The 26,292-nt window shown below is 54.7% G+C and overlaps 1 protein-coding gene across 3 annotated transcripts; it reads right to left on the reverse strand.

The window, feature by feature from the left end:
- Positions 1-6,118: 6,118 nt before the first annotated feature.
- CD276 (CD276 molecule) lies at positions 6,119-25,802 on the reverse strand. Of its 3 annotated transcripts, none has more exons than XM_048317406.1 (8): positions 25,743-25,802; positions 21,564-21,683; positions 19,959-20,309; positions 18,194-18,490; positions 16,164-16,304; positions 14,328-14,369; positions 10,277-10,312; positions 6,119-6,283 (listed from the first exon to the last, which is right to left on the reverse strand). In XM_048317406.1, the coding sequence occupies exons 2-8, from the start codon at positions 21,601-21,603 to the stop codon at positions 6,261-6,263; spliced, it is 930 nt and encodes a 309-aa protein (XP_048173363.1). In that variant the 5' UTR covers positions 21,604-21,683; positions 25,743-25,802; the 3' UTR covers positions 6,119-6,260. The 3 variants fall into 3 exon arrangements, with proteins under 3 accessions (XP_048173363.1, XP_048173364.1, XP_048173362.1); XM_048317405.1 differs by lacking the exon at positions 6,119-6,283 and adding an exon at positions 8,799-8,999; XM_048317407.1 differs by lacking the exon at positions 10,277-10,312.
- Between the last annotated feature and the right edge of the window lie 490 nt (positions 25,803-26,292).

A 26,292-nucleotide genomic window follows, 5' to 3' on the forward strand; every position in this document is an offset into this window, starting at 1 on the left:
GGGATGGAGCGGGAACGGAGAGGGAACGGAGAGGGAACTGGGCGGGGATGGAGCTGGGCTGGAGCGGGAACGGAGCGGGAATGGGGCGGGGATGGAGCGGGAACGGAGCTGGGATGGAGCGGGAACGAGGCGGAGATCGAGCGGGAACGGGGCGGGGATGGAGCGGGGATGGATCTGGGATGGAGCGGGAACGGGGCGGGAACGGGGCGGGGATGGAGCTGGGATGGAGCGGGGATGGAGCGGGAACGGGGCGGGAATGGAGAGGGAACGGAGCGGGAACGGGGCGGGGATGGAGCGGGGATGGAGAGGGAACGGAGCGGGGATGGAGAGGGAGTGGAGCGGGGATGGAGCGGGGATGGAGCTGGGATGGAGCGGGAATTGAGCGGGAATGGAGCGGGAATGGAGCAGGGATGGAGCGGGGATGGAGCTGGGACGGAGCGGGAATGGAGCTGGGACGGAGCTGGGATGGAGCTGGGACGGAGCTGGGATGGAGCTGGGACGGAGCTGGGATGGAGCGGGAATGGAGCTGGGATGGAGCGGGAATGGAGCTGGGATGGAGCTGGGATGGAGCAGGAATGGAGCGGGAATGGAGCGGGAATGGAGCTGGGATGGAGCGGGAATGGAGCTGGGATGGAGCGGGAATGGAGCTGGGACGGAGCTGGGATGGAGCAGGAATGGAGCGGGAATGGAGCTGGGATGGAGCGGGAATGGAGCTGGGATGGAGCGGGAATGGAGCTGGGACGGAGCTGGGATGGAGCTGGGATGGAGCAGGAAGCAGATCTCGGGAAACTGAGGCAGCGCTGGGGGCTCTCCCGTGGGATGAGTGTCCCTTTTCCTGCTTTCCCCCCTCCTCCAAAGATGCAGCCCCGCCCCCTCTCCAGGGGGGATTTGGGGATGATTTCTGCGGGATCTGAGAAAAACCAAGCTGGGATCTAAGACAGGAATCCTGGGAATGGGAAACATCCATGGATGTGGCATGGAGGGATGGATGGATGGATGGATGGATGGAGGGATGGATGGATGGATGGATGGAGGGATGGATGGATGGAGGGAGGGATGGATCCATGGATGGATGGATGGATGGATGGATGGATGGATGGATGGAGGGATGGATGGATGGAGGGATGGATGGATCCATGGATGGAGGGATGGATGGAGGGATGGATGGATGGATGGATGGATGGATGGATGGATGGAGGGATGGATGGATCCATGGATGGATGGATGGATCCATGGATCCATGGATCCATGGATGGATGGATGGATGGATGGATGGATGGATGATGGATGGATGGATGGATGGAGGGATGGATGGATGGAGGGAGGGATGGAGGGAGGGAGGGATGGAGGGATGGATGGATGGAGGGATGGATGGAGGGATGGATGGATGGATGGAGGGAGGGATGGATGGATGGATGGATGGATGGATGGATGGATGGATGGATGGATGGAGGGAGGGATGGATCCATGGATGGATGGATGGATGGATGGATGGATGGATGGATGGAGGGATGGATGGATCCATGGATGGAGGGATGGATGGATGGAGGGATGGATGGATGGAGGGATGGATGGATCCATGGATGGAGGGATGGATCCATGGATCCATGGATCCATGGATGGATGGATGGATGGATGGATGGATGGATGATGGATGGATGGATGGATCCATGGATGGAGGGATGGATGGATGGATGGATGGATGGATGGATGGATGGAGGGATGGATGGATCCATGGATGGATGGATGGATGGATGGATGGATGGATGGATGGATCCATGGATCCATGGATCCATGGATGGATGGATGGATGGATCCATGGATCCATGGATCCATGGATGGACGGAGGGATGGATGGATGGATGAAGGGATCCATGCATGGGGGAATGTATCCAACTCCTGCCCTTGCATTTCCGAGTTGTTTTCCTTGCTCTGGAAAACGAAGGAATCTGGAGCTCCGATTCCTCCCTGGGCATTTTTCCAAAGGGGTCGGAGCAGCAGCTGCTCTGGGGACGATGTCCCCGTGTCCTTCCCGCTGGCGCCTCTTCCCGCAGGGACACGTTTCCATCCCTCAGCATTCCTGGCACGAGGCTTTTCCAAGGTTTTTCCAAGCCAAAAAACGCCACCTTGACTCCTGATTTTCAATCCAGGTCGGACAAGCTGCATTCCCAAACTTTCCCAGGTGCCATCCCAGAGCCAGGATTGTGGGAATTCCGCTCGATCCGACCCCAAATCCTGCTGGATCCCGTTGATTTTTTTATTTCTTGGGAATGCCGGGGAGGATCAGCCTGGGAGCATCCTGGGTTCCCATAGGACTATCCCATCCCGGATTTGGGTTTTGGGAGCTTTCCACAGCCCTGAGCCGCTGGGGAATCCCAATCAATCCATGGAATGTTGCCGGTTAATCACTTTTCCCGAAGGATGCCGGGAAAAGCACGAGGAAAAAACCCTCGGAGCAGCTGGAGATGGACAATGGGATTGGATTTTATCGGAAATGGATTTATGGACGCGCAAGGTTTTGTTTCAGGATCCCAAATCAATCCAAGTGGAATTGGATTGCTTGGATGGGGGCGCAGGGATGGAAAAATCCCATAAAACTGGGGGAAGCTTCCATAAAAGTGGGGAAAATTCCTCAGCTCCCTTTTCCTTGGGAAATAAAGGGAAAAAATCCCTCCCTAAAATCCAGGTGGGACCAGGGACGGCCTTGGGAATCCGAGGGGGTTTTCCCATCGCTATTTTCCAGGAAAAGCCTCTGGATTGGGGATTTTTTATGGGAAAAACTCCGTGGGAGGGGATTGAACCTGGGCACAGCTCAGGAGAAACCAGTGAAACCAGTAAAACCAGGAATGTTGCACCAGTAACGGGGTTACCCGGGATGGAATTCCAGCTTGGATTTTGGGAATGATCAAAACCTCTTTGGAAACACCCAAATTCCATCTGGGAATACCCAAAATCTCTTTGGGAACATCTAAATCCTCTTTGGGAACACCTAAATTCCGTCTGGGAATACCCAAATTCCATTGGGAACACCCAAATGCCACCTGGGAATACCCAAACTCCTTCGGGAACACCTGAATCCCATCCCATCCCATGGATCCCATCCCATCCATCCCATCCCATCCCATCCCATCCCATCCATCCCATCCCATGGATCCCATCCCATCCCTCCCATCCCATCCCATCCATCCCATCCCATCCATCCCATCCCATCCCATCCCATCCCATCCCATCCCATCCCATCCCTCCCATCCCATCCCATCCATCCCATCCCATCCCATCCCATCCCATCCATCCCATCCCATCCATCCCATCCCATCCCATCCCATCCCATCCCATCCCATCCCATCCCATCCCATCCATCCCATCCCATCCATCCCATCCCATCCCATCCCATGGATCCCATCCCATGGATCCCATCCCATCCCATCCCATCCCATCCCATCCCATCCCATCCCATCCCATGGATCCCATCCCATCCATCCCATCCCATCCCATCCCATGGATCCCATCCCATCCTATCCTATCCCATCCCATCCCATGGATCCCATCCCATCCCATGGATCCCATCCCATCCATCCCATCCCATCCCATCCCATCCCATCCCATCCCATGGATCCCATCCCATCCATCCCATCCCATCCCATCCCATGGATCCCATCCCATGGATCCCATCCCATCCCATCCCATCCCATCCCATCCCATCCATCCCATCCCATCCCATCCCATCCCATCCCATCCCATGGATTCCATCCTATCCCAATCCCAATCCCAATCCCAATCCCAATCCCAATCCAATCCCATCCCATCCCATCCCACCCCATGGATCCCATCCCATCCCATGGATCCCATCCCATGCATCCCATCCCATCCCACCCCATGGATCCCATCCCATCCCAATTCCCTGAGGGATGCAGGAACTTGGCTCAGCCTCTCCATCCCAGCCCCTCTCCGGAATGAGGGCAGTGGGAAAAGCGGGAATTCTTTCCTCGGGATGGGGAGGACGGAGCTGGGGCTGGGAGCAACTCTTCCCGGAATTACCCCCAGCTGGGATTTTCCGGTTGTTTTCCCGCCATCCCGGGGTTTGGATCCACTCCCGGCCCCTCCTGCTCCAACCAAATCCCACAATTCCAGCCACCAGGAGAAGGATTTGGGATCCTCCTGAGCCGGGAGAAGGATTTGGGATCACTCTGAGCCAGGAGAAGGATTTGGGATCACTCTGAGCCGGGAAAAGGATTTGGGATCACTCTGAGCCAGGAGAAGGATTTGGGATCACCTTTTTTCTCCATTCCCACCTTTTTCCCCCATTCCCACGTTTCTCCCTCATTCCCAGTTTTTCCTTCATTCCCACTTTTTTCCCCCTCAATCCCACTTTTTTCCCATTTCCCACTTTTCCCCCCACTCCCGCTTTTCCCCCATTCCCACCTTGCCCTGCTCCGGGTGGGATCTCAGTGCCCAATCCCGTGGGGTGAATTCCCAATCCATGAACATCCCGATCCATGGGAACGCAGCTTTTGGGGGATGCTCTCTCCTTCCCCATGGATCATCCCGGCTGGAATGGGAAGACGAGGAGGGCACGGGATGGATTTCACTCCCAAACTCCCAATCTTTGGGATTTCACATCCCAAAACAGGGATGAGGGAGCGCTCCTGCGCAAGCAGCATCGGGACACACGGCAATTCCGGGCTGGAAAAACTGGGAATGAACGGGACACGAGGTGGGAATGTCGCTTTTCCCTCCGGAAACCCAACATTCCCAATTCCCATTCCAAGGAGGTCGGGCTCCAACAGAGCCAGGGAAGCTTTTCCAATGGGAATTCCCAGCCTGAAACCATTCCCAGCCCAAGCCCAGAGAGCACCCGGAGCCGGGAAGGATCGACAGAAACAATCCCGAATTTATTTGTCAAGGCACGAGGAACCCTCCGGATCCCGGATTTTAAATAAGGACTCGACCCCAGGAACCCTCCGGAGCGAGATCAGGATCGGGACATCCGGGATGTCCCCACCGGTGCTGGGGAGACCCCGGGATGGGCCCAGGGATGAAGCTGTGATCCCATGGGAATAATGAGGCTCATCCCATGGGAATAACGAGGCTCATCCCCCAATCCTGTGGGAAGAACGAGGCTCGTCCCCCAATCCCATGGGAACAACGAGGCTCATCCCATGGGAAGAATGAGGCTCGTCCCCCAATCCCATGGGAATAACGAGGCTCATCCCATGGGAATAACGAGACTCATCCCCTGATCCCATGGGAAGAACGAGGCTCGTCCCCCAATCCCATGGGAATAACGAGGCTCATCCCATGGGAATAACGAGACTCATCCCCTGATCCCATGGGAAGAACGAGGCTCGTCCCCCAATCCCATGGGAATAACGAGGCTCATCCCATGGGAATAACGAGACTCGTCCCCTGATCCCATGGGAAGAGCGAGGCTCGTCCTCCGATCCCATGGGAATGACGAGGCTCATCCCATGGGAATGACGAGGCTCATCCCCTGATCCCATGGGAATGACGAGGCTCGTCCCCCGATCCCGTGGGAATAACGAGGCTCATCCCATGGGAAGAACGAGGCTCGTCCCCCGATCCCGTGGGAAGAACGCGGCTCGTCCCCCGATCCCGTGGGAAGAACGCGGCTCATCCCATGGGAATGAGGATCCGGGGATGTCCCCAGAGCCGTCCCCACAGGGGTCTCACCCGGCCAGCAGGTGCCCCCCGGCCCCACCCTTCCCAAAAAACGCCTGGGATCGTTCCCGGCAGGACAAATCCCGCTGGGATTGGGCACTTCAGGCTGGAATGAGTCCGAAGGGAAGCGCGGGAAAAGGAGCGGAGATCCGGCGGGATCCATCGTGGCGCTCCAGCCGGCATTCCCGAGGCTCTGGGCTTGGGAAAGGCGCCCTGGGAGGCACCGGGAGCAGGGAATGGGGGAATGTCCACCCTGGGATGGACACAGGGATAGATCCTCATCCCACATTTCCATGGGAAAGAGGGAGTGACGGGAATGGGGATGGGAATGGGGTGGGGATGGGGATGGGGATGGGGATGGGGATGGGAAAGGGAATGGGAATGGGGATGGGAATGGGGATGGGAATGGGGTGGGGATGGGGATGGGAATGGGATGGGGATGGGGATGGGGATGGGGATGGGGATGGGGATGGGAACAGGACTGGGAACGGGGACAGGGACGGGAATGGGGATGGGCTCCTCCCTCGCAGGGCCCGGCTCAGCCCGGGCAGGGTCGGTGCTCCAGGGGGGCCCCGCTGGCATCAATGCAGCTCCGGCTCCGGATCTGGGAAGGGAATGGGAATCGGGATCAATGGGATGAATGGAATCAATGGCATCAATGGGATCAATGGGATCAATGGGATGAATGGGATGAATGGGATGAATGGGATCAATGGGATCAATGGGACCAATGGGATCAATGGGGTCAGTGGGACCAATGGGATCAATGGGGTCAGTGGGATCAATGGAACCAATGGGATGAATGGGATCAATGGGACCAATGGGACCAATGGGATCAATGGGATCAATGGGATCAATGGGATCAATGGGACCAATGGGATCAATGGGGTCAGTGGGATCAATGGGATCAATGGAATCAATGGGATCAATGGGACCAATGGGACCAATGGGATGAATGGGGTCAGTGGGATCAATGGGATCAATGGGATGAATGGGACCAATGGGATCAATGGGACCAATGGAATCAATGCAATCAATGGGGTCAGTGGGATCAATGGAATCAATGGCATCAATGGAATCAATGGGATCAATGGGATCAATGGGATCAATGGGGTCAGTGGGACCAATGGGATCAATGGGGTCAGTGGGATGAATGGGATCAATGGAATCAATGGGATGAATGGGATCAATGGGACCAATGGGACCAATGGGATGAATGGGATCAATGGGATCAATGGGACCAATGGGATCAATGGGATCAGTGGGATCAATGGGATCAATGGGATGAATGGGACCAATGGAATCAATGCAATCAATGAGACCAATGGAATCAATGGGACCAATGGGATCAATGGGATCAATGGGATCAATGGGATCAATGGGATCAATGGGATCAATGGGGTCAGTGGGATCAATGGGATCAATGGGGTCAGTGGGATGAATGGGATCAATGGAATCAATGGGATGAATGGGATCAATGGGACCAATGGGACCAATGGGATGAATGGAATCAATGGGATCAATGGGACCAATGGGATCAATGGGGTCAGTGGGACCAATGGGATCAATGGGATGAATGGGACCAATGGAATCAATGCAATCAATGGGACCAATGGAATCAATGGGACCAATGGGATCAATGGAATCAATGGCATCAATGGGATCAATGGGATCAATGGGATCAATGGGGTCAGTGGGATCAATGGGATCAATGGGGTCAGTGGGATGAATGGGATCAATGGAATCAATGGGATGAATGGGATCAATGGCTCCAATGGGACCAATGGGATGAATGGGATCAATGGGATCAATGGGACCAATGGGATCAATGGGGTCAGTGGGATCAATGGGATCAACGGGACCAATGGGACCAATGGAATCAATGCAATCAATGGGACCAATGGGATCAATGGAATCAATGCAATCAATGGGACCAATGGCATCAATGGAATCAATGGCATCAATGGAATCAATGGGATGAATGGGATCAACGGGATCAATGGGATCAATGGGGTCAGTGGGATCAATGGGATCAATGGGATCAATGGGATCAATGGGATCGGCAGCAGCCTCGGGGAAAAGGACTGCTGGGCCCTCATTAATTCATTCATTAATTACTTCAGGCACTAATCAATCAATAAGAGAATAAATCAATGAGTCATCAGGTCATAAATCAATACATTAATGAAGTAATGAAGTAATGAATTAATAAATTAATAAATTAATAAACCAATACATTAATAAATACATTAATACAGTAGTAAGTCAACAAATTCATAAATTAATAAATTAATACATTCATAAACTCACAAATTAATTTATTAATAGACATTAATAAACTCATGCATTAATAAACCAATAACTTCACAAATTATTAAATCAATAAATTAAATTAAAAATTAATAAATTAATAAATTAATAAATCAGTACATTTGTGCATTAACAAATCAATAAAATAATCAGTAAATCAATAAATTCATAAATTCATGCATTGATAAACCAATAAAACGAATTAATGACATGATAAATTAATGAGTCAACAAATTAACGAAGTCATAAAGTCGTGCATCAATACATTAATAGATTAATTAAATAAATTAATAAATTAATGAAGTAATGAATTAATAAATTAATAAATTAATAAATTGATAAATTAGTGAATTAGTGAATTAATAAAATAAATTAATGAAGTAATGAATTAATTAATTAATTAATTAATCAATAAATTAATGAATTAATAAAATACTGAATTAGTGAATTAATAAAATAATAAAATAATAAAATAATGATTAATGAATTACTGATTCAATGAATAAATTATTGAATTAATGAATTCATGAATTGATAAATTAATGAATTAATGATTTAATGAATTAGTGAATCAATTCATTCATTAATTAATAGATTAATGAAGTAATGAATTAATGAATTAATGGATCAGTAAATTAATGAATTAATGAATTGATAAATTAATGAATTAATGATTTAATGCATTTGTGAATCAATTAATTAATTAATTAATGAAGTCATGAATTAATGGATCAATAAATTCATGAATTAGTGAATCAATAAATTTATGATTGAATGAATTAATGAAATGACGAATTAATGAATAATAAATGAACAAATTAATGAATCAATAAATTAATAAATTAACGAATCCATGAATTAATGACTCGATAAATTAATAAAGTAACGAAGCACTGAATTAATGAGTTCCTGGGGCCGCAGCAGCTGCTGGGGAATCCCGGGAAAGGCCCGGCTGGAAAAGGGCCCGGAGCGATGGAAGGCAATGGGAAAGCGGGAATGGCAGCCACGGGCTGGGAAAGCACCGGAAAGCAAGGAAGGGAGAATTCCCAAGGAAACAGAACCGGGAAGGGAGAATTCCCAAGGAAACAAAACCCGGAAGGGAGAATTCCCAATAATAATTAGGAAGAGTTGATTCCCAAGAAAATAATCAGGAAGGGTTCATTCCCAATAATAAAATTAGGGAGAGATCATTCCCAATAAAATAATCAGGAAGAGATAATTCCCAAATAATAAAATAATTAGGAAGAGTTGATTGCCAATAAAATAATCAGGAAGGGATCATTCCCAGTAATAATTAGGAAGGGATAATTCCAAAATAATAAAATAATGAGGGAGAGATCATTCCCAAGAAAATAATCAGGAAGGGAGAATTCCCAATAATAATTAGGAAGGGATCATTCCCAATAATAAAACAAGGAAGAGTTAATTCCCAGTAATAATCAGGAAGGGAGAATTCCCAAATAATAAAATTAGGGAGAGATCATTCCCAATAAAATAATCAGGAAGAGATAATTCCCAAATAAGAAAATAATTAGGAAGAGCTGATTCCCAAGAAAATAATCAGGAAGGGAGAATTCTCAATAATAATTAGGAAAGGAGAATTCCCAGTAATAATTAGGAAGGGAGAATTCCCAAATAATAAAATTAGGGAGGGAGAATTCCCAATAATAAAATTAGGGAGAGATCATTCCCAATAAAATAATCAGGAAAGGAAAATTCCCAATTAATAAAATAATTAGGAAGAGCTGATTCCCAATAAAATAATCAGGAAGGGATCATTCCCAATAATAATTAGGAAGGGATAATTCCTAAATAATAAAATAATTAGGAAGGTTGAATTCCCAAGAAGAAAATAATCAGGAAGGGACCCCAATTCCCGCGGAATTCCAGCCGGGATCTAGCACCCGGCCGCTGCCGGGAATTCCGGGAGCTCCCAGGAAGGGCAGGAGCGACCCCAGGAATTCCGATGCTCCCAGCAAATCCATGGAAACGCCCGGAAAGCCCAAATTCCTCCCAGGAATGGGCGGCAGGAAGCTTTTCCCAATCCCAAAGCAGCGGGAAAAGGAGGGATCAGGGATTTGGGAGCCGCTGGATGCCGGGAAAAACCTGGCTGGAAAACTGGGAATGAGAATCCGGGAAAACCTGGCTGGAAAACTGGGAATAACCAGAAACGGGGAGCGGGGAAATCCCCCCAAAGCCAAGGAGGTGCTTCCCACGCGGATTTTGGGATGAGAACATCACCGGGAATCCGGGAATCATCCCAGAATTCCCAGGAAAATCCACTCACCCTCTTTGCTCTCCGCGTTTTCCAGCAGCTGCAGAGCTGGGAAAAGGGAAAACCATCCCGGGATCAATCCCGGTGCCTTTCCCAAAGGAAACGCCTCCCAAATCCCGTTTTTTGGGAGGGAGAACCCGGGATCCCTACAGAATTCCAAGGGTTTGTTCCCGTGCCAACGGATAAAGGGAATAACTGGGAACGTCCTGGAGCGCTGGGAAATCGAGGGACTGGGAGGGTTTGTTCTGGAATTCCGACATTTTAAGGAATTCCGGGGGTTTTTTTAAGGAATTCTGGGGTTTTATTCGGGAATTCTGGGGGTTTTTTAAGGAATGCTGTCATTTTATTAGGGAATTGGGAAGTTTATTAAGGAATTTTGGGGTTTTATTAAGGAATGGGGTGGATTATTAGGGAATTGGGAGGTTTATTAAGGAATTTTGGGGTCTTATTCGGGAATGGTGGGGTTTTATTAAGGAATTCTGTCATTTTATTAGGGAATTTGGAGGTTTTATTAAGGAATTTTGGGGTCTTATTTGGGAATTCTGGGGTTTTTTTAAGGAATTCTGTCATTTTATTGGGAATTGGGAGGTTTTGTTAAGGAATGAGGAGGTTTTATTAAGGAATTCTGACATTTTATTAAGGAATTTTTGGGTTCTATTAAGGAATGGGGTGGATTATTAGGGAATTGGGAGGTTTCTTAAGGAATTCTGGGGTTTTATTCAGGAATTCTGGGGTTTTTTTAAGGAATTCTGTCGCTTTATTAAGGAAATTTTGGGTTTTATTAAGGAATTTTGGGGTCTTTTTCAGGAATTGGGAGGTTTTATTAAGGAATTGGGAGGTTTATTCGGGAATTTTTGGGTTTATTAAGGAATGGGGTGGATTATTAAGGAATTCTGTCATTTTATTAAGGAATTGGGAGGTTTATTAAGGAATTTTGGAGTCTTATTCGGGAATGGTGGGGTTTTATTAAGGAATTCTGTCATTTTATTAGGGAATTTGGAGGTTTTATTAAGGAATTTTTGGGTTTTATTAAGGAATTGTGGAGTTTTATTAAGGAATTCGGTGGATTATTAAGGAATTCTGTCATTTTATTCAGGAATTGGGAGGTTTTATTAAAGACTGAGGTGGATTATTAAGGAATTCTGTCGTTTTTTAGGGAATGGTGGGGTTTATGAAGGAATTGGGAGGTTTTATTCGGGAATTTTTGGGTTTTAGTAAGGAATTTTGGGGTCTTATTCAGGAATTGGGAGGTTTATTAAGGAATTTTGGGGTCTTATTTGGGAATTCTGGGGTTTTTTTAAGGAATTCTGTCATTTTATTAAGGACTTGGGAGGTTTTATTAAGGAATTTTTGGATTATTAGGGAATTGGGAGGTTTTATTAAGGAATGGGGTGGATCATTAAGGAATTTTGTCATTTTATTAGGGAATTTTGGGGTTTTATTAAGGAATGGGGTGGATTATTAGGGAATTGAGAGGTTTTATTAAGGAATTTTGGGGTTTTATTTGGGAATTGGGTGGGTTATTAGGTAATTGGGAGGTTTTATTATGGAATTGGGAGGTTCTATTAAGGAATAGGGTGGCTTATTAGGGAATTTTTGGGTTTTATTAAGGAATTGTGGGGGTTTATTTAGGAATTCAGAAGTTTTATTAAGGAACGGGGTGGATTATTAAGGAATTGGGAGGTTTTATTAAGGAATTCTGTGGGTTTATTCAGGAATTTTGGGGTCTTACTTGGGAATTGGGTGGACTATTGAGGAATTCTGTCATTTTATTAAGGAATTTTGGGGTTTTATTAAGGAACGGGGTGGATTATTAAGGAATGAGGTGGATTATTAGGGAATTGGGAGGTTTATTAAGGAATTTTGGGGTCTTATTTGGGAATTGGGAGGTTTTAGTAAGGAATTCTCTCATTTTATTAAGGAATGGGGAGGTTTTATTAAGGAATGGGGTGGATTATTAAGGAAGGGGGTGGATTATTAAGGAATTCTGTCATTTTATTAAGGAATTTTTGGGTTTTATTAAGGAATGGGGTGGATTATTAAGGAATCAGGTGGATTATTAAGGAACGGGGTGGATTATTAAGGAATCCGGTGGATTATTAAGGAATTCTGTCATTTTATTAAGGAATTTTTGGGTTTTATTAAGGAACGGGGTGGATTATTAAGGAATGGGGTGGATTGGGGTGGATTATTAAGGAATCAGGTGGATTATTAAGGAACGGGGTGGATTATTAAGGAATCCGGTGGATTATTAAGGAATTCTGTCATTTTATTAAGGAATTTTTGGGTTTTATTAAGGAACGGGGTGGATTATTAAGGAATGGGGTGGATTATTAGGGAACGATGTGGATTATTAAGGAATTGGGTGGATTATTAAGGAATCAAGTGGATTATTAAGGAACGGGGTGGATTATTAAGGAACGGGGTGGATTATTAAGGAATGGGGTGGATTGGGGTGGATTATTAAGGAATCAGGTGGATTTTTAAGGAATCAGGTGGATTATTAAGGAACGGGGTGAATTATTAAGGAATCAGGTGGATTATTAAGGAACCGGATGGATTATTAAGGAATGGGATGAATTATTAAGGAATCAGGTGGATTATTAAGGAACGATGTGGATTATTAAGGAATGGGATGAATTATTAAGGAATCAGGTGGATTATTAAGGAACTATGTGGATTATTAAGGAATCAGGTGGATTATTAAGGAACGGGGTGGATTATTAAGGAATGGGATGAATTATTAAGGAATGGGGTGGATTATTAAGGAATTCTGTCATTTTATTAAGGAATTTTTGGGTTTTATTAAGGAACAGGATTATTAAGGAATGGGGTGGATTGGGGTGGATTATTAAGGAATCAGGTGGATTATTAAGGAACGATGTGGATTATTAAGGAATGGGATGAATTATTAAGGAATGGGGTGGATTATTAAGGAACGATGTGGATTATTAAGGAATGGGATGAATTATTAAGGAATCAGGTGGATTATTAAGGAACGATGTGGATTATTAAGGAATGGGATGAATTATTAAGGAATCGGGTGGATTATTAAGGAACGATGTGGATTATTAAGGAACCAGGTGGATTATTAAGGAACGGGGTGGATTATTAAGGAATGGGATGAATTATTAAGGAATGGGGTGGATTATTAAGGAATTCTGTCATTTTATTAAGGAATTTTTGGGTTTTATTAAGGAACAGGATTATTAAGGAATGGGGTGGATTGGGGTGGATTATTAAGGAATCAGGTGGATTATTAAGGAACGATGTGGATTATTAAGGAATCGGGTGGATTATTAAGGAATCAGGTGGATTATTAAGGAACCGGGTGGATTATTAAGGAATGGGATGAATTATTAAGGAATCAGGCGGATTATTAAGGAACGGGGTGGATTATTAAGGAATCAGGTTAATTATTAAGGAATCAGGTGGATTATTAAGGAACGGGGTGAATTATTAAGGAATGGGGTGGATTGGGGTGGATTATTAAGGATTGGGGTGGATTATTAAGGAACGACGTGGTTTATTAAGGAATCGGGTGGATTATTAAGGAACGGGGTGGATTATTAAGGAATGGGGTGGATTATTAGGGAATTGTGGGGTTTTATTAAGGAATGGGGTGGATTATCAAGGAACTATGTGGATTATTAAGGAATCAGGTGGATTATTAAGGAACGACGTGGTTTATTAAGGAATCGGGTGGATTATTAAGGAATCAAGTGGATTATTAAGGAACGATGTGGATTATTAAGGAACAGGGTGGATTATTAGGGAATTGTGGGGTTTTATTAAGGAATGGGGTGGATTATTAAGGAACTCTGTGGATTATTAAGGAGCGATGTGGATTATTAAGGAACGGGGTGGATTATTAAGGAACGATGTGGATTATTAAGGAACAGGGTGGATTATTAGGGAATTGTGGGGTTTTATTAAGGAATCAGGTGGATTTTTAAGGAATCAGGTGGATTATTAAGGAACAGGGAGCTTTCTCAGGGATCTGCCGGGTCAGGGCTCCGGGATCCCCGGGAATGCGGATCCCCCACCGGCATCGGGCACCCACCTGCCTTGGGCTCCTCTCCCTCCTCCTCCCGCTCCTCGGGCCCTGCAAAACAACATTCCAGAGGTGGGCAACCCCCCGAGCCCCATCCCGGGATTTGGGGGTGCCCCTCGGAGCATCCCGGCCTTCCCACGGGGGTGTCCCGAAAATCCCGGCGGGAAGACGGGACATCCCTGGGTTTAGGGCGGATCCATGGATCCCCCAAAGGCTGGGATACCCCTGAGCCTTTCCCTGCTCCAGCACCCCCCGGGATTCCCGGATTTCCACGCCCCCACCACCATTCCCAGCGGGAAAAATCTCGTGGCCGAGCCAAATCCATGGAAAAAAGGGCATTGCTGAGGGTGTGAGGCTGAAAACCGGGAGCCAAATCCATGGAAAAAAGGGCATTCCCGAGGGTGTGAGGCTGAAAACCGGGAACCAAATCCATGGAAAAAAGGGCATTGCCGAGGGTGCAGCAGAAAACCGGGAGCCAAATCCATGGAAAAAAGGGCATTGCTGAGGGTGCAGCTGAAAACTGGGAGCCAAATCCATGGAAAAAAGGGCATTGCTGAGGGCGCAGCTGAAAACGGGGGGCCAAATCCATGGAAAAAAGATCATTCCCGAGGCCGCAGCAGAAAACCAGGAGCCAAATCCATGGAAAAAAGGGCATTGCTGAGGGTGTGAGGCTGAAAACCGGGAGCCAAATCCATGGAAAAAAGGGCATTGCTGAGGGTGTGAGGCTGAAAACTGGGAGCCAAATCCATGGAAAAAAGGGCATTCCCGAGGGTGCAGCTGAAAACGGGGGGCCAAATCCATGGAAAAAAGGGCATTCCCGGGGGTGTGAGGCTGAAAACCGGGAGCCAAATCCATGGAAAAAAGGGCATTGCTGAGGGTGCAGCTGAAAACGGGGGGCCAAATCCATGGAAAAAAGATCATTCCCGAGGGTGCAGCAGAAAACCGGGAGCCAAATCCATGGAAAAAAGGGCATTGCTGAGGGTGTGAGGCTGAAAACCGGGAGCCAAATCCATGGAAAAAAGATCATTCCCGAGGGTGCAGCAGAAAACCGGGAGCCAAATCCATGGAAAAAAGGGCATTGCTGAGGGTGTGAGGCTGAAAACCGGGAGCCAAATCCATGGAAAAAAGGGCATTGCTGAGGGTGTGAGGCTGAAAACCGGGAGCCAAATCCATGGAAAAAAGGGCATTGCTGAGGGTGTGAGGCTGAAAACCGGGAGCCAAATCCATGGAAAAAAGGGCATTGCCGAGGGTGTGAGGCTGAAAACCGGGAGCCAAATCCATGGAAAAAAGGGCATTCCCGAGGGTGTGAGGCTGAAAACCGGGGACCAAATCCATGGAAAAAAGGGCATTCCCGAGGGTGCAGCTGAAAACCGGGAGCCAAATCCATGGAAAAAAGGGCATTGCTGAGGGTGTGAGGCTGAAAACGGGGGGCCAAATCCATGGAAAAAAGGGCATTCCCGAGGGTGTGAGGCTGAAAACCGGGAGCCAAATCCATGGAAAAAAGGGCATTCCCGAGAGTGTGAGGCTGAAAACTGGGAGCCAAATCCATGGAAAAAAGATCATTCCCGAGGCCGCAGCAGAAAACCGGGAGCTACATCCCGGAATTCAGCGCTGAGGAAAAAAAAAACCCGCTCAGCGCAGATGGAAAAAAATCCCAGCAATTCCAGGAAAACACCTTTAGAGCGAGAGAATTCCCGGTTTTTCTTTCACCTCCCGGAGGACTCCCCCAGGCCGCGATCCAGGGGGGGATCCCCGGGCACGGCAGCGGCAGGAAAAGCGAAGCGGCCCGCGCATTCCAGGTGGGAAAAGCGGCGGGAAGCGGGGAGAGGCTTTGCCGGGATTTACCTGCGCGCTGCCGCTGCTCCCGGCAGCTGTCCCGCAGGCGGCGGTGGCACACGAAGGCCAGCACGGCCAGCAGGGCCACCACGCAGGCGGCCAGGGCCACCGTCACCCAGAGAGCCGCGGCAGGGAAGGGCAGAGCCCGGCCTGGCACGGGAAGGGAGGAGAGGCACGGTCAGACCGGGATGGGCCCGGGAGCAGCCGGGATTCGGGGGAGGCGGGATTCGGGGGAGACGGGATCCGGGGGGAACGGGGATCCGGGGGAGATGGGATTCGGGGGGAGCCAGGATCGGGGGGAGACGGGATTCGGGGGGAGACGGGATTCGGGGGAGATGGGATTCGGGGGGAGACGGGATCCGGGGGGAGACGGGATTCGGGGGGAGCCGGGATCCGGGGGGTGCTCGGATCCAGGGGGATCCCAAATGCAGGGGGAGCCGGGATTCGGGGGGAGCTCGGATCCGGGGGGAGACAGGATCCGGTGGGAGACTGGATCCAGGGCGAAGCTCGGATCCAAGGGGACCCCAAATCCAAGGGGAGCCCAGATCCAAGGGGAGCCTAAATGCAGGGAGAGCCCAGATCCAGGGGGATCCCTAATGCAGAGGGAGCCCAGATCCAGTGGGAGCCCAGATCCAGTGGGAGCCCAAATGCAGGGGGATCCCAAATCCAGGGAGAGCCCAAATCCAGAGTGATCCCAAATCCAGGGGGAGCCCGGATCCAGGCAGAGCCCAGATCCAGGGGGATCCCACCCCCCAGGTGATTGGTCCCGCACCCAGGGTGACCCCATACCCAGGGGAATCCCAAATCTGAGGGGATCCCAAATCTGGGGTGACCCCACATCCACAGTGACCCCGCACCCAGAGTGATCCCGCACCCGCAGTGACCCCGCACCCGCAGTGACCCCACACCCAGAGTGACCCCACACCCACAGTGACCCCACACCCGCACTGACCCCGCACCCAGAGTGACCCCACACCCAGGGGAATCCCAAATCTGAGGGGATCCCAAATCTGGGGTGACCCCACATCCGCAGTGACCCCACACCCAGAGTGACCCCGCACCCGCAGTGACCCCACACCCGCAGTGACCCCACACCCGCACTGACCCCGCACCCAGAGTGACCCCACACCTGCAGTGACCCCGCACCCAGAGTGACCCCACACCCGCAGTGACCCCACACCCGCAGTGACCCCACACCCGCAGTGACCCCACACCTGCAGTGACCCCGCACCCACAGTGACCCCGCACCCGCAGTGACCCCACACCCGCACTGACCCCGCACCCAGAGTGACCCCACACCTGCAGTGACCCCGCACCCACAGTGACCCCACACCCGCAGTGACCCCGCACCCGCAGTGACCCCGCACCTGCAGTGACCCCACACCCGCAGTGACCCCGCACCCGCAGTGACCCCACACCCGCAGTGACCCCGCACCCGCAGTGACCCCGCACCCGCAGTGACCCCACACCCGCAGTGACCCCGCACCCCAGCCAGGGCCACCTGCCCCGGCCCCTCCTGGGTGCCTTTGGGTGCCACCACTGCCACCACCCACAGCCCCTGTGCCAGTGCCACCACTGCCACCTCCGCCAGCCCCTCCCGGGTGCCTTTGGGTGCCACCAGGGCCACCTGCCCCAGCCCCTCCCAGGTGCCTTTAGGTGCCACCACTGCCACTCCCCCAGCCCCTGTGCCAGTGTCACCAGGGCCACCTCCCCAGCCTCTCCTGGGTGCCTTTGGGTGCCACCACTGCCACCACCCACAGCCTCTCCTGGGTGCCTTTGGGTGCCACCAGGGCCACCTGCCCCAGCTGCTCCCGGGCGCCTTTGGGTGCTACCACTGCCACTCCCCCAGCCCCTGTGACAGTGCCACCACTGCCACCTCTCCCAGCCCCTCTGGGTGCCTTTGGGTGCCAGTGCCACCATCCCACCACTGCCACCTCCGCCAGCCCCTCCCGGGTGCCTTTGGGTGCCACCACTGCCACCCCCCCAGCCCGTCCCGGGTGCCTTGGGGTGGCACCGCGGTCACTCCCGGCCCGGCTCACCCGTGATGGTGACGGAGGCGTGCCCGTGCTGCCGCAGCACGGCGTTGAGCACCAGGCACGAGTAGGTGACGCTGGGCTCCACCAGCACACGCAGGACGCTGCGCACCTCGAACAGCCCCTCCTCGTTGGCCACCTGCCACGTGGTGACGTTGGCCGTCAGGTTGGCGCCCCGGCCATCCTGCCACAGCACGCTGGCCTCGGGGTAGCCGCGGGACGCCTGGCACGTCACCACGGCCACGTCGCCCAGCTTCAGGTCCTTGCTGGGCTCCAGGTGCACGCTGGGCTTGGAGTAGGGAGCTGTGGGGCACAAGGGGACGAGCGGGTGAGGAGCGGCATCGGGATCGCCCCAGGACGGGCGGGTGCGGCTGAGGAATGCACCAGCTGGGGGCTCCTCAACTCGGGGTCACTCTGGCTGAGGTGGCCCCTCAACGGGAGCCTCTCCACCGTGGTGACGTTGCTGGTGATGGCTCCATCACCCTTGGGTCACTGCTGGTTGAGGTGGCCCCTCAACGGGAGCCTCTCCACTGTGGTGACATTTTTGGTGAGGTTCTCCCCAGCTGTGGGTCATGGATGGTTGAAGTGACCCCTCAATTGGAGCCTCTCCACTGTGGTGACATTTTTGGTGAGGTTCTCCCCAGCTGTGGGTCATGGATGGTTGAAGTGACCCCTCAACTGGAGCCTCTCCACCATGGTGACGTTGCTGGTGATGGCTCCACCACCTTGGGTCACTGCTGGCTGAGGTGGCCCCTCAATGGGAGCCTCTCCACTGTGGTGACACTGTCGGTGAGGGCTCCTCACCTTTGGGTCAGCGTGACCCCACACCCAGCCTGACCCCACACCCAGGGTGATCCCACACCTAGGGTGATCCCACATCCAGCCTGACCCCACACCCAGGGTGATCCCACATCCAGGGTGATCCCACACTTCCAAGGTGGCCCCTCAACTGGGAGCCTCTCCACCATGGTGACGTTGTCGGTGAGGGCTCCTCAACTTTGGGCCAGCGTGACCCCACACCCAGGGTGACCCCACATCCAGCGTGACCCCACACCCAGGGTGACCCCACATCCAGGGTGACCCGACATTCAGGGTGACCCCACACCCAGCGTGATCCCACAATTCCAAGGCAGCCCCTCAACTCTCCACCATGGTGACGTTGCTGGTGATGGCTCCACCACCTTGGGTCACTGCTGGCTGAGGTGGCCCCTCAGCTGGAGCCTCTCCACCATGCTGACGTTGTAGGTGAGAGCTCCTCCACTTTGGGTCAACGTGACCCCACACCTAGGGTGATCCCACACCCAGGGTGATCCCACACCTAGGGTGATCCCACACCCAGGGTGATCCCACACCCAGGATGATCCCACACCCAGGGTGATCCCACACCCAGGGTGATCCCACGCTTCCAAGGTGACCCCTCAGCTGGAGCCTCTCCACCATGGTGAGGTTGCTGGTGATGGCTCCACCACCTTGGGGCACTACTGGCTGAGGTGGCCCCTCAACTGGAGCCTCTCCACTGTGGTGACACTGTCGGTGAGGGCTCCTCAACCATAGGTCAGCATGACCCCACACCCAGGGTGATCCCACACCCAGGATGACCCCACACTTCCAAGGTGGCCCCTCAACCGGGAGCCTCCCTGGCACGGCTCGCGCTCGCCAAGGACCATCTTGGGGAGATACACCCGGTAGCTCTCCAGCTCCGCGGAGAACCCACAGCCAGGCTGGCACAGCCGGAGCCCCCTCACCCCCTCGCCCTTGGGCACCTCCTCACCTGCCACCTGCAGGGTGACGGCGGCGCTGTTGTGGTCGCGCACACGCACGAAGCAGGTGAAGCTGCCCTCGTCGGCGATGCGCACGCGCCGCAGCAGCAGGGACACGTTGCCCTGTGCCAGCTGGTCGTAGAAGAGCGCCGTGCGGTTGGCGTAGCCGCGGCCCTGGTCCTGCAGGCGGTCGCGGCCGCCGGAGAAGCCGTGCACCAGGCGCTTGGTGTCCGTCAGCTGCCAGATCAGGCTCAGCTCCGCCACGCTGAAGTTGGCGTCGGGCGAGAAGGAGCAGCGCAGGGTGGCATCGTGGCCGAACAGGGCCACCACCGGCTCCTCCGGGACGTGGATCTCCACGGCACCTGCGGGAGGGCAGCAGGATGCGGTGTGGCACCTCCGGGAGCGCCGCCCGGCTTTTCCGCCTGGGTAATGGCTAAGGAAATCCAGGGATGCCCTGGAGGGAGGCACACGAGCGCAGGTGGCATCTCAGGAGGGTCCCCAGCCACGCCACCCCGCTGGAAGGGGGACAGTCCCACACCCAGCACCAAACCAGGGCAGCCTCAGCTGCAAGGAGCTGCCAGGAGCTGCCATGGGCACCCAAACCTGCACCGGGACACGGAGCCCGGGTGGTCCCCAGGGAGCGAGGACAGCGGGTGGCAGCGGCGGGGACACAGTGCCCAGCAGGAGCCAGCGCTGGCCCCAGCACGGTGCCAACCGGTGTGGCACGGCATGATTCCGTCTGATCCCAGTGCCGTGGAATCATTCCAGCTGCTCCTGGTGCCATGGAATCATTCCAGCTGATCCCAGTGCCCTGGCACCATTCCAGCTGATCCCAGTGCCATGGAATCATTCCAGCTGATGCCAGTGCCCTGGCACCATTCCAGCTGATCCCAGTGCCCCGGCACGATTCCAGCCGCATCCCAGTGCCATGGGATGATTCCAGCTGATCCCAGTGCCGTGGCACCATTCCAGCTGATCCCAGTGCCGTGGCACCATTCCAGCTGATCCCAGTGCCCCGGCACGATTCCAGCCCCATCCCAGTGCCATGGGATGATTCCAGCTGATCCCAGTGCCATGGAAGGATTCCAGCTGATCCCAGTGCCGTGGCACCATTCCAGCTGATCCCAGTGCCAAGGGATGATTCCAGCTGATGCCAGCGCCCCAGCATGATTCCAGCCCCATCCCAGTGCCATGGCACCATTCCAGCCCCATCCCAGTGCCGTGGCACCATTCCAGCTGATCCCAGTGCTGTGCAACAATTCCAACCCCAAAGCATCCCAAGGGCAGCTCCCGATCCCAGAAGGGTCAGGAAAAGGGGACACGCCTCCCCTGGGCCAAGGATTCCCCTGGAATTCCCACCTCATCCCACTGCCCAACCCCTTCCCATGGCACGAGATGAGGGCAGGGACGGGACAGGGAATTTTCGGGAAGCTCCCGAGCTGGCAGGGTGAGGAGGGCGGGAAGGAGCCGTGCCAGGGGCCGCAGCCGGGCAGGACAAGGGCAGTGGGCAGCCGGCCTGGCTCCGGCCACATCCCAGAGCCGCCTCTGCCGGGCACAGATCCATCGGGATGCCAGCAGCACCGGGGACATCTCCCGCGGCGCCCGGCCCCGCTCACCTGCCAGGCCGAGTGCCAGGACGAGCAGCGGGAAGAGCATCCTTGGCACGGCAAAAGTCGGGATGAGGCAGCGGGAGCGGGCACGGCCCCGGGAATCGTCTCTGGGAACAGCGCCCCGAGCTGCGGGAAGACACACGGGAACACCGGGATGGCGCTGGGAAGGAGGGACACGGAGCAGGGGAAGGGACCGGGCCGGGGATCCCACAGCAGCCATTCCCGGGAATCCCACACCGGCCATTCCCAGGAATCCCACACCGGCCATTCCTGCGGATCCCACACCGGCCATTCCCAGGGATCCCACACCGGCCATTCCTGCGGATCCCACACCGGCCATTCCCGGGGATCACACACCGGCCATTCCCAGGGATCCCACAGCAGCCATTCCCAGGGATCCCAATCCAGCCATTCCTGCGGATCCCACTCCAACCATTCCCAGGGATCCCACACTGGCCATTCCCAGGGATCCCACACCGGCCATTCCTGCGGATCCCACTCCGGCCATTCACAGGGATCCCACTCCAGCCATTCCCGGGGTTCCCACTCCGGCCATTCCCGGGGATCCCACTCCGGCCATTCCCAGGGATCTCCCAGGGATCCCACACCAGCCATTCCCAGGGATCCCACACCGGCCATTCCCAAGGATCTCCCAGGGATCCCACTCCAACCATTCCCAGGGATCCCACTCTGGCCATTCCCAGGTATCCCATTCTGGCCATTCCCAGGGATCCCACACCGGCCATTCCCAGGGATCTCCCAGGGATCCCACTCCGGCCATTCCCAGGGATCTCCCACCCCGTGACCAGGCACGGGAAGGGGCTCAGCTCCCGCCTGGCCCGGGCCCGGCATCGCCGCATTCCCGGCGCCCGGCGGGGCCGGCGGCAGCTCCGGAGGCGGCGGCCGAGCCCCGGGGAAGCCGCGGGAGCCCCGTCCCTTCCTCGCCGCCGCTTCTCCTCCTCCCCTCTGGCTCCCGTCCTTCCCAGCTTTTCCCTCCATCCCCGCGCTCCAGGAGCAGCCAGCTCGCTCCCAGGCTCCGCAATCCGGCTCCAGTCGGGGCGGGGAGGGGCTCACAGCCAGAGGGTTGCGGATTCCCGGCTGGCGGCAGGGAATTCTCCGGGATGGGGCTGTCCCGGCAGAGCGGGGATGGGAGCGGAGCTGCACCGGGGGCACGGTGAGGGCCCGGCCCGGCCCGGCTGGCGGCGGCGCCGCATTCCCGGCGATCCCGCGTGACCCGCGCGCCTCCCTCGCGGCCGGAATGGGCTCCGGACAGCGCGGACACTGCCGTCCCCTCCCGGGGTCCCACTGTGTCCCCTCCCTGTCCCTGAGCATCCCAGGGTCCCACTGTGTCCCCTCCCTGTGCCAGAATAGCCCAGGGTCCCACTGTGTCCCCTCCCTGTCCCTGGAGCATCCCAGGGTCCCACTGTGTCCCCTCCCTGTCCCCGAGCATCCCAGAACCTCCGTGTCCCCTCCCTGTCCCGAAGAGCCCACAGCCCCTTGTGTCCCCCCCGTCCCATCCCACCCCACCCCATCCCAGGGTCCCACCGCGTGTCCTGTCCCTCTCCCATCCCACGCCAGGGTCCCGCTGCTGTGTCCCCTCCCTGTCCCCGAACATCCCATCTGCCACGGCCACATTTGTGGGGTCGCAGCAGGAACTGAGGCACAGGGAATGGGGGAACTGAGGCACGGGGAATAGGGGAGACTGGAGCACAGGGAATGGGGGAAACTGAGGTACGGGGGATGGGGGAAACTGAGGCACAAAGGGGAAACTGAGGCACGAGGGGGAAAGTGGGGCACAAAGGGGAAATGGAGGCACAGGGAATGGGGAAACTGAGGCACGGGGAATAGGGGAGACTGGAGCACAGGGAATGGGGGAAACTGAGGCACAAAGGGGAAACTGAGGCACAAGGGGGAAACTGAGGCACGGGGAATGGGGAAACTGAGGCACAAAGGGGAATAGGGGAGACTGGAGCACAGGGAATGGGGGAAACTGAGGCACAAAGGGGAAACTGAGGCACAAGGGGGAAACTGAGGCACGGGGAATGGGGAAACTGAGGCACAAAGGGGAATAGGGGAGACTGGAGCACAGGGAATGGGAGAAACTGAGGCACAAAGGGGAAACTGAGGCACAAAGGGGAAACTGAGGCACAAGGGGGAAACTGAGGCACGGAGAATGGGGAAACTGAGGCACAAAGGGGAAACTGAGGCACAAAGGGGAAACTGAGGCACGGGGAATGGGGAAACTGAGGCACAAAGGGGAAACTGAGGCACAAAGGGGAAACTGAGGCACGGGGAATGGGGAAACTGAGGCACAAAGGGGAAACTGAGGCACAAAGGGGAAACTGAGGCACGGGGAATGGGGAAACAGGCACGAGGGGGAAAGTGGGGCACAGGGAATGGGGGAACTGAGGCACAAAGGGGAAACGGAGGTAAAAAGGGGAAACTGAGGCACAAAGGAGAAACTGAGGCACGGGGAATGGGGGAAACTGAGGCACAGGGAATGGGGAAACTGAGGCACAAAGGGGAAACTGAGGCACGAGGGGGAAACTGAGGCACAAAGGGGAATGGGGGAAACTGAGGCCCAGCTGAGGTCCCGCTGCCCGGACAAGGGAAATGGTGACTCATCCCCCTAGGAATTCCTCCCCTTTCCTGGGGATGTTCAACAAATCCCATTCTCCAGGTTTGCAATTCCTACAATTCCTGCCGGGCCGGCTCAGGGGTGCCACGGCAAGGGGACGCCCGTGCCTCCAACCCTCCCGCTGCCGTGACTCAGTTTCCCCGGCCCTGGGGTGCGATCCAAGGGCACGAGACCTCTAAGGAATCCCACAAAATTCTCCCTTGGAAGAGGGATGCCCTCGCGCCGGGACGGCCGAAGCCTCCGGAACCCCAAGGAATAATTAAATCCCGGGAATTATCACCCGCTCCCTGGTTTTTTATAGATCCCCGAATTATCCGCTGCCAAATTATCGCCCTGAGGTGTCACGGAAACACCTCCGGATCCAGGGAGGAGCCCTGGCCTCCCGCTCCAGCTCCATCCCAGTTTTTGGGGTGCCTGGGCTCAGCCCCTCTCCTCGAGCCCAGAGCCCGGCTCTGCTCGGGACTAATTTTAGTCCCCGCTCAACTTCTGGGGGTGCAGCTCCACACTCGGGACTCTGTGGGGATGGGGGCGTGGAAAGATGGGACGCAGCCCCCAAATCCCACCGGGAATTCGGGGTGTGGTGTTTGGGGTCAGGAAGGGACGGGGACTCGGGGTGACATCTGACAGGAGGAAGGGATGAGGATTTGGGGTGCAATACTTGGAAGGAGGAAGGAACAAGGATTTGGGGTGCAATACTTGGAAGGAGGAAGGAACAAGGATTTGGGGTGCAATACTTGGAAGGAGGAAGGGATGAGGATTTGGGGTGACACCTGGAAGGAGAAAAGGATGAGGATTTGGGGTGCAATATTTGGAAGGAGGAAGGAACAAGGATTTGGGGTGCAATACTTGACAGAAGAAAAGGACAAGGATTCGGGGTGATCCCTGCCCGGAGGAAGGGACTGGGATTCGGGGTGATCCCTGCCCGGAGGAAGGGACTGGGATTCGGGATGATCCCTCTCTGGAGGAAGGGACTGGGATCCGGGGTGATCCCTGCCCGGAGGAAGGGACTGGGATTCGGGATGCAGCGGTGCCCGCAGGAAAGGGGGGGGTGGGGTTATCCCTGTCCCGGCTCGGGGGAACCCCCACTTCCCCTCGCCACCGTGTCCCACGCGGGGTGCGCCCAGCCCCGGATCCCCACCGGGGCGGTTCCGACCCCACTTCCAGCACCCCGGGGTGCCGCCTTCCCCGCACCCAGCCCCGCCACGGGCCCCGCCTGTGCCCCGGCACTGCCCGCAGCGGGCCGGGCCGGGGGCACCCCCGCAGCCCCCAAACCCCGCGGGGCTCCCTGAGCCCCCCAGCCCCGCCTGCCCCGGCCCGGGGGACCCCCATTCATTCCTCCCTCCCTCCCTCCCTCCGTCCCTCCGTCCCTCCGTCCCTCCGTCCGTCCGTCCGTCCCGGAACCCCGCCCGGCGCCGAGCCCCGGCCCGCGGGAGGGGCAGCGGCAGCGGGGCGGCTCCAGGCGCGGGGGAGCTGCGGGGCCGCCCCATTCCCGGCCGGATCCCGCACCCCAAGAACCCCCCGGGCACCCCCGGGCCCCCGGCACTCACCGGGCCGGCGGCGCAGGCAGCGCGGGCAGCGGGGGCGGCCCCGGAGCGATTGGCTGCGGCCGCTTCCTGCCGGGAACGGCGCGGGAGGAGCCTGGAGCCGGGAGAGGGGAGCGTGGGGACACCGGGAACGGGGACTGGGGACAACGGGAGCGGGGATTGGGGACAACGGGAACGGGGAGTGGGGAGCGTGGGGACACCGGGAACGGGGACTGGGGACAACGGGAATGGAGACTGGGGACTACGGGAACGGGGAGTGGGGAGCGTGGAGACACCGGGAACGGGGACTGGGGACAACGGGAATGGGTACTGGGGACTACGGGAACGGGGAGTGGGGAGCGTGGAGAATTGGGAAGCCCTGGGGGATGGGGAAGCCCTGAGGGATTGGGGTGCACTGAGCAGGGGACTGGGGTGCCTGGGGATGGGGGATTGGGGAGCGCCAAGCGGGGATTGGGGTGCCCGGTATTGGGGGATTGGGGAGCCTGGGAATGAGGGATTGGGGAGCGCCAAACGGGGATTGGGGTGCCTGGGGGATTGGGGAGCCTGGGAATGA

The sequence above is a fragment of the Corvus hawaiiensis genome, chromosome 13 (assembly GCF_020740725.1).
Source record: "Corvus hawaiiensis isolate bCorHaw1 chromosome 13, bCorHaw1.pri.cur, whole genome shotgun sequence".
Classification (NCBI taxonomy): domain Eukaryota; kingdom Metazoa; phylum Chordata; class Aves; order Passeriformes; family Corvidae; genus Corvus; species Corvus hawaiiensis.

Bases quoted from the DNA above. Each gene is read 5' to 3' on its own strand.
- CD276 (XM_048317405.1), bottom strand. From the start codon at position 21,603: ATGCTCTTCCCGCTGCTCGTCCTGGCACTCGGCCTGGCAG. The intron at 14,370-16,163 runs GTAAATCCCGGC...GTTGTTTTGCAG, and splicing joins GGAGCAGCGGCAGCGCGCAG to GGCCCGAGGAGCGGGAGGAG. The intron at 10,313-14,327 runs GTGGGTGCCCGA...CCCTTTTCCCAG, and splicing joins GGGAGAGGAGCCCAAGGCAG to CTCTGCAGCTGCTGGAAAAC.